The following is a 7,484-nucleotide window of genomic DNA, read 5'->3' as shown; positions in this document are numbered from 1 at the left end:
TAAAACCCTCAAGCCCTCTGCCTCTTCCTAGTATCTGCTTCCGTCACCCACGGAGAGACACCTGCTTGCCTTTCATGGTTCTAATAAAAGACAATTTGCTTCTGTTGAAGTCGATCCTCCTGCCCCCATTTTTCATGTTACCTCCATCAATCCCAATATAATATCATATATGAGTTCCACTTTGGAGCAGGTCTTACCTCCCATTCCCCTACCATTCATGCCACTATTGCATCCAGCTCAGGCAGGTTGTTAATGAGCTCACAAACTTCACAATGGGTGAGTCTGATTTCTCCTCCAGTGGCACGCATAGCCTGTTCCATCCTATGAACACTAGTCAGTTCAGACGAAGCCTTTGTTGAGCACCAGCTAGATTTATATATATATATATATATTCTGTGACTCAAGTATGTATTGTCTTCAGCAATAGGGTCTTACCACAAATTCTAGAGTATAACCAGTTGATATTACCATTGACAATAGTCTGTTACCTTTGATGGAGTGGATCTCTGTAATACTCCATTGGCAAACAAGTCAACTCAAAAGGAAGTCATCCAATCCTAGAACTGGAGGTTTTAATTAATAGTATATAATATCGATTTGGGGGTACTATTCCTGATTATGGGGTAACTTTTAAACTCCTTCTATAGGTATACATTTTAGGAGGCTTCTACAGTGGTAATTTCCATAGTTTCTTGTTTGTTTGTTTTCAAAAGGCCTTTAGTATTAGTTATCCCTTTTTACATTCCCTCATCTACCCCACACTCCCAACATTAACCCCATTTAACCTCTCATGTTCCATTTTCCCCATCACCCCTTTATAACACTATATTCTATTTCTACTTCCTGTTAGATAATCTTTTAAAAGGAGGAACTGAGGAGATCTCTGGTGCTCTTGCGTGCACCGAAGCCATTTTCCCTAATTGATTACTCAGTGTTAAAGGCTAATTGCAGATGAGTTTCTTTTTTGATGTGTGTGTGTATGTGTGTGTGTATGTGTGTGTGTGTGTGTGTGTGTGTGTGTGTGTGTGTGTGTGTGTGAGAGAGAGAGAGAGAGAGAGAGAGAGAGAGAGAGAGAGAGACTTGAGTATGAGGTACTGGAGTTGGTGGCTTCTGAGTAAAAGTATCACTTTATTGCACGATATATTTGGAAATATAACTTGGTCTGATAGCATGTTAAGCGCAGCTACTTTCTGTATAATACATTTCTTGGAGATGGGCCATGAAACAGGTATATCCAAATGACCAAAGGTATTTCTTAGTAATGCAACTCTTTGGGTCACAACACAAGCAGTCAATCAAAAGCTGTGGGAATGTGTCCAGGGCTATTTTTTTGAAATGAATATTCCTGTTCTTAGCCACCCTGATGTTTAAGTGCTGCCATAGGACACATCAACACTGACTTCTAGTTTAGGTGACTGTCGAATAAGTGCTAATGCAAAGTCTATGACTTTCATTGTTACTGTCTTAAATATTTGATTTATAGAAAATCTGGGGTAAAAGTTTAGGGATGCATGAGAATGAATACATTGATTTAATAAAGAAAGGAAGGAAACTAAGAACAAATGATGTTTATGCATATAACTTAGGCCCAACTCAGTGAATGACAAAGCCATTAATTTAACATCTCCAAATAATATTCTATGACCAACTTGATTAGAATATAAACAAAAACACAGCTATTTACCTATGCTTTTTAATTAGTCGCTCATACCATTTTAATATCCAACATAACACATTGAATAATCAAGACATCCAGAGTGTGTTAACCAGAATGTATTATATACATCTATGAAATTGTTAAAGAAAAAATTTAAAAAATTACTTTAAAACCTATTTCCTTTCAAATCCTCTGTAAATTATAATTTAGGGAGAATATAGCCATCTGTATGTAATTGGTGAGCAGAAATGGCCATTCTCAAAGGCAGTGACTTTAAGTTCTGGCTTTACATTAGACTGACTATAGAAAATTTAAGAATGTCACCCCATCTGCAGTCCATTAAAGGTCATCTACAGTAAATAAGGGTGCCTGAAAGAGTAACAAAGCTCTTAAATTCCTCTGTCAACTGAGGGCTGGGATCCAAACCTTTTGTGTTTCAGGCAGAGCAATCTCTAATTGACTCAGTAAATAAAGTTCAGCTAAGAACAATAGTCAGTGGAAACATTGCCTGAAGTCAGTGCAGGTAATTTGTTTCTAGTTTCCACCTTTATTTAAGACACGGAAGTAGAGTATGTGTGGTAAAGTAAGTGCAGGGTTATAATGCCTGGGAAAAATGTTTTCTGAAATTTCCATCTTCTGATGACACATGTTCATGTTAAGAGGCACACACAAAAACAGACTTGCAAAATGTACTTGTCTGTTCTGCATCTACTGCTGAAGAATTCAAATTACCCTACATGGTACTGTCTCTCTGAAGACACTTGGGAGCCAATTGTCCTGATCTTAATATTAAGAATATTAAATGTTTAATGAACTCATGAGTTATGTAAGTAATCAAGTATTATTTAATGAGCTACTAGAAAAATCTGGAGTCAAATTTGTTGTTCATGAGCAGGTTCCACAGGCTTGTATCAATTATTCCACTTTAGTAAGTATACTTCCTTTTTTCTTGTCCCCTTGTATTTTATCACTTTGATCTCTTTGTATCAATTAATCCATTATAAAGTCATTCAGATATGATCAGGTATATGCTGTGGAATAATCTTCTCATACATTGTAAAGATTTGTCACTTGAATTGGTTTAATAAAACGCTGATTGGCCTGTATCTAGGCAGGAAGTAAAGGCGGGGTTACCAAACTAAGGATGATGGGAAGGAGAAGGATGGAGTCAGGAGTCGCCAGTCAAATGCAGAGGGAGCAGGAGATGAATGTGCCATGCTAATAAAGGTACCGCCACATGGCACAGTGTAAATGAGGGATAGGGGTTAACTTAAAATGCAAGAGCTAGTTAGTAATATGCCTGAGCTTTTGGTCAAACATTTATAATTCATATTCAGCCTGTAAGTCGGTTATTTGGGACTGAGCAGTCAGGACAGAAAGCATCCATCTACAGGTGTATGTATTTTAAAACTATAGCAAATGGAGCGGATCATCAAATTTTGTGCCACAAAGATAGCTTTGGTGTAAACAGACTAACTTCTTCAATGTAAGAAAGCTTGGATTGCATCCAGGCCAGTATGTCACATACATCCTGAGTACTGGACTAATTCTGCTGTTGAAATAGAAAGTTATATGATAGAGTTGAAACATACTCACAAATATCCAAATACTGTTCTTGTATTTGGTCAGAGAGAGAGAATGGATTTTTTTTCATTTGAGAAGAGAAAACACAGAAATCAAAAACTTGCTTTTACTTGAGGGTGAGCTCAACATATACGGAAGTGCTGAACACTTCCAATTAGATTTAATCACTAAAAACAAAAACAAAAACAATTCAATAAGATTTTAAACAATAACATTTTTGAGCAAGTACCTTTCCTTAAGTTCAACTTAAGGAAACTTCTAAGATGCCTGAAATGCAATTGGCCATTTTGATAAAAGGTTTCTCGAGTCAAATCATTTAAATTGGAAAACTATCATGTTCTTACTCAGGTACATTGATGCAGCATTAAAAAAAAATGTTCTCAAAAAGTCATTGTAGTCAGTGTGTGGACTTCCTCTTTATTGTAAGGACCCTTGACCCTGGGGTCAAGTAATTCTTTAAAGAAATGCAAGAATAGTGACCTATGCTGATGGATCCCTCTGTGCTTGACCTCTGAGACATAGGCTCCCTCCCAATTAACTATGTTTTACTATTTGATATACTATATGTGAAATGCTTTATGAGTTTTCAAAGAGAACCTGGTTTTATTCATCTATGATTACTCCTAACATAGTTGTTAACATAGCTTGACCACATGAAATTATCTTCTACAAGGCATTTCTTTTGGTTGAAAATGAACTGGTTCTATTCTCTGATTTGCATAATTATTAAAAGATATGTATGAAGTGTTTTAAGTGTACAAAAAAAATCACAAAATACACGCTGACTGCTAATGCTCTGAAAACACTTTATTACACAAATTACATTCAGATTCCGAAAAATAGTGTTCTAACAGTGTAACCATCTAAAAATAAGACATCCCAGAAACACACCAACTGAAGAGAAATTTAAAAAAAGAATTTAAATAGAGACTTTTTAAAATTTCTCTCATTGCAATATAATGTTAGTGATTTTAAAAAAATAGAAGGAGATTTAGCAGCTTTTCGTTGTGTAGCTCAAAGTTTCTCTTTACTGCCACAGGCTGAGAATGCTGAACAGGAAAGGCACCAAAGAAAGACACTGGCAATGGGTGTGGATTGGGAAAATACTGTGTTCAAGCAGAGAATGGGGCTATTTACATCCACAAAAAAGTCTCCAAAAGTAAATGAGCAGCACTTCCATCCTGGGATAGGAGTGCTGTGATGGAGGAGAAGGGCAGCTTCTCTACTCTAAGTTCATGTAAAGACAATGGCACTGTAGTGAACTGTTAGGAAACCCCTCACCTAGAAACAGAAGCCAACATAACCAAATGAAGTAAATAAGGTGTGTACAGTCCCACATAGACTAGTACAGTTTACAATCAAATGCACAGAACTTTACACACACTAAAGGGAAAGGACTCTGGGCATCCGTGGTAAACTCCACTCAACCTACAAGAGGGCCTGGAGTTCAGGAGGAAGGTGCAGATGTGGGCAGCGGGGCGGAGTATTCTTCCTCCGATTCGCTTCCGTCATCTTCTTCTTTCTCTTGGTCACTCTCCTCTGTGCTGAGGCGGTCAAACCCTTTTCTGCTGTAGCCTTGACGGCTTGCAAAGAAAGTTCCAAGATTTAAGCCTCCACTTCCTTTTCCTGGGGGAGAAAAAGAAAGTCAAATGTCATTGTATTGTTAAAATTTGCCCAAACAGGTCTGTTTCCTTGTAAATTGTCAAACATTTTAAATAAAGACAGAAACTGGGAATGGGAGAGAGTAGATTTTTTTTTTTAAAGAGTGATATTCCAAGAGATTTGTCTTAACCAGATGGATACCACTCAACAGACGCTATCAAAGTACATGATAAGATTCTAATCTCCCCTTGGAATATGTGTTTCTGCAGGCATATTTCAGATCCATTTTTCACATTCTGTTTCTCTATAGTTCTCCTGAATTGGCAACTCCTGAGCTGTTCCTCATTCCAACGACTTTATGCAAAGGTCATCTTCCCTAAGCAAGCACTGATCCGCCAGTCAGCACAGGTGACAGGAAGTTTACCAAAGACAAATGCAAACAGATGGAAGGCAGGGAAAAGGAATGAGATAATACAGAATGGCAAACTGGAAAAATGAAGCAAAGCTGGGAAATGTGCTTGTGATAGCCATGTTTCAAGGCCTTCACTCTGCATTTACGCTGGGCACTGCTACACTGCCCACTAGGTGCTGAATTTTCAGAGTCAAAATAGAAAACAGTGCCTTGTTCTTTACAAGACATGAGCTTGTTGACTTTGAACCCAACATGAGATTCTGAAAGGTCACAGGCATACCTCTGAATCTTCCCAGTACTCTTCCAGAACTTGATTCGAGTTTGTGTTCAGAATCTGCTTTAAACAAAACAAAACAAAAAAACCAAAACCAAAACAAAAAACCAAAAAACAAAAGACAAGCAAAAAGATGGCATATTTGAAATGTGTCCCATTCGCCCTCCTCTATCCAAGGGCTCAGCTTTCAACATAAAATCAGGAACTCACAAGTGACTAAAAAGTTTTATTTACATGCAATTTTAGAAAAGGCTATATATTATTGAGAAGTATGAAGGGGCTGAAGGAGATTGAGATGTATTTACGGGGTAGCCTTTTGCCTGTGTCTTTTATAGAATGTAATTTTTTGACAAACTAATTTCTTGAGCCTCAAGGTTCCGCCCCCCCCCCCCCTGAGAAATGAGAAATCAGTACCCGTCTCTCCATATCTGTGATGTATGAGGGGGGATATTATATGAAATTATAAAATCATGCTACGTGATGCTCAATCTTTTTTTTTTTTTTTTTTATCTTTTTGTATTTGTATTGAGTTAGAATTAAGTTAGCAAAATACTGTAAAAAATTGGAAGCTTTCGTTAAAAACTTCAGGGATATTTGTGTCAAGCTTTTCTTTTTCTGTTAATAGAAGCACACAGTCCTGCTTTGGGTCTATATAAACCCCTTCACAGGATGCCTAAGTGAAAGCAAATGACATGAAATCTTGGATAATTTCCACGCGCTCAGGGAGACCGCAGTCTCCCTGGGGTTCCCATCTCTAACGTAAGTGGCTTTCTCTTTTTGGGGAGGAAGAGCTCCCGAGGGACTCTAGTTGTCCCCTTGCTATGTCTCTTCCTGCATGCTTTCTCTTCCTCTCATCATTCCTTCACGGGCTGCTACACTCAGAGAAGCATCAGGGTACCTGGCAGCCTCATGAAAAGAGCTAAGAGGCAGACGTAGAAAATAAGACAGAGAAAGAACTGCAGGAAAGCCAAGAATAGACTCAGTTCCACAAAGACGTGGTGCCTTCCTTGGCCAGTCTTGTGTGCCCCATGCCCATCTGGGTGGCTGGGTGGCCCATCAGGGGAGGACACAAACAGGGTGTGTGCAGTCAACCCAAATCCTTTAAGAAGGTTTGCGTGTGTGTGTGTGTGTGTGTGTGTGTGTGTGTGTGTGTGTGTGTGTGTGATAGAAATCCATTGAGGAAAAAAATCCTTGAAAATAGGGAGCAGGCTAATCTATCTTTTCAATTAAATGTAACAGAATTGCATAGATTTACAATTTTCTTCAATAACACATGGGGGAACAATGTTGCTCCCTTCCCACACAGCCTTATGCTACAGTTCCACGCCACTTGTCCCTAATAGCAAATGGCAAAAGCAGGATTTCTTCACTCCTTAGTCACTTCCTTTCCTGGTTAAGTATCCAAGAGTCCCACCATATGGCCAAGGCCCTCCATACTCCTGGCATTCCTTGCCGTTTTCACCACATTGCCATCTTCTCTTACAGTTTTATCTATCATCTTTTTTGTGTTGCCTATTTTGTGAGTTTCATCTACTCATCCATTTCTTTCTGACAATTATCCTATTGAACAACTAGTATCAAGAACTGCTGTTTGTGCTCAGCACATCCAGTATATACCATATGTAGCACGTTTGTTCTCTTAGAGCTCATGTCTAAATATATGGCTGTTTTTCTTTATATTTATGACAATTCCAGATTCCTAACAGTCCTTCTTGGAAAGAGCTAACTAAAGAGTAAATAAAAAGTTAAAGACAATCTACAGTACATTACTTTCATAACATATTGAATCTTCCATTCTTTGTTTCAGTGTCTTTTTTTCCCCCCTGTGGCAAGGCTTTTGCCACAGGTACCCGAATCCCTGCCCTCACTGCCTGACCTCAGACAAGACCAGACTTTGTTTCCTGACCAAATGCTGCCTCCCATACTGCTCCACAGATTCTTTCCCAGATACCACC

At 38.5% G+C, this 7,484-nt stretch overlaps 1 protein-coding gene across 10 annotated transcripts in view; it reads right to left on the bottom strand.

The window, feature by feature from the left end:
• Positions 1–4,027: 4,027 nt before the first annotated feature.
• Pam (peptidylglycine alpha-amidating monooxygenase) overlaps positions 4,028–7,484 on the bottom strand; it is a 275,438-nt gene continuing 271,981 nt past the window's right edge. For 7 of the 10 annotated variants that reach the window (XM_036173733.1, XM_036173737.1, XM_036173741.1 and 4 more), the window contains 2 exons: positions 5,536–5,589; positions 4,028–4,867 (listed from right to left, as the gene is read on the bottom strand). In XM_036173733.1, the coding sequence (XP_036029626.1) occupies positions 4,689–4,867; positions 5,536–5,589 (233 nt within the window). In that variant the 3' untranslated portion in view covers positions 4,028–4,688. The remainder of the gene's footprint in view (positions 4,868–5,535; positions 5,590–7,484) is intronic. The other 3 variants (XM_036173738.1, XM_036173739.1, XM_036173742.1) reach the window with 1 other exon arrangement.

The sequence above is a fragment of the Onychomys torridus genome, chromosome 23, assembly GCF_903995425.1.
Source record: "Onychomys torridus chromosome 23, mOncTor1.1, whole genome shotgun sequence".
In the NCBI taxonomy this organism is placed as follows: domain Eukaryota; kingdom Metazoa; phylum Chordata; class Mammalia; order Rodentia; family Cricetidae; genus Onychomys; species Onychomys torridus.
The sequence above is the reverse complement of the archived record's forward strand: the minus strand, read 5'-3'. Positions and strand labels throughout refer to the sequence as shown.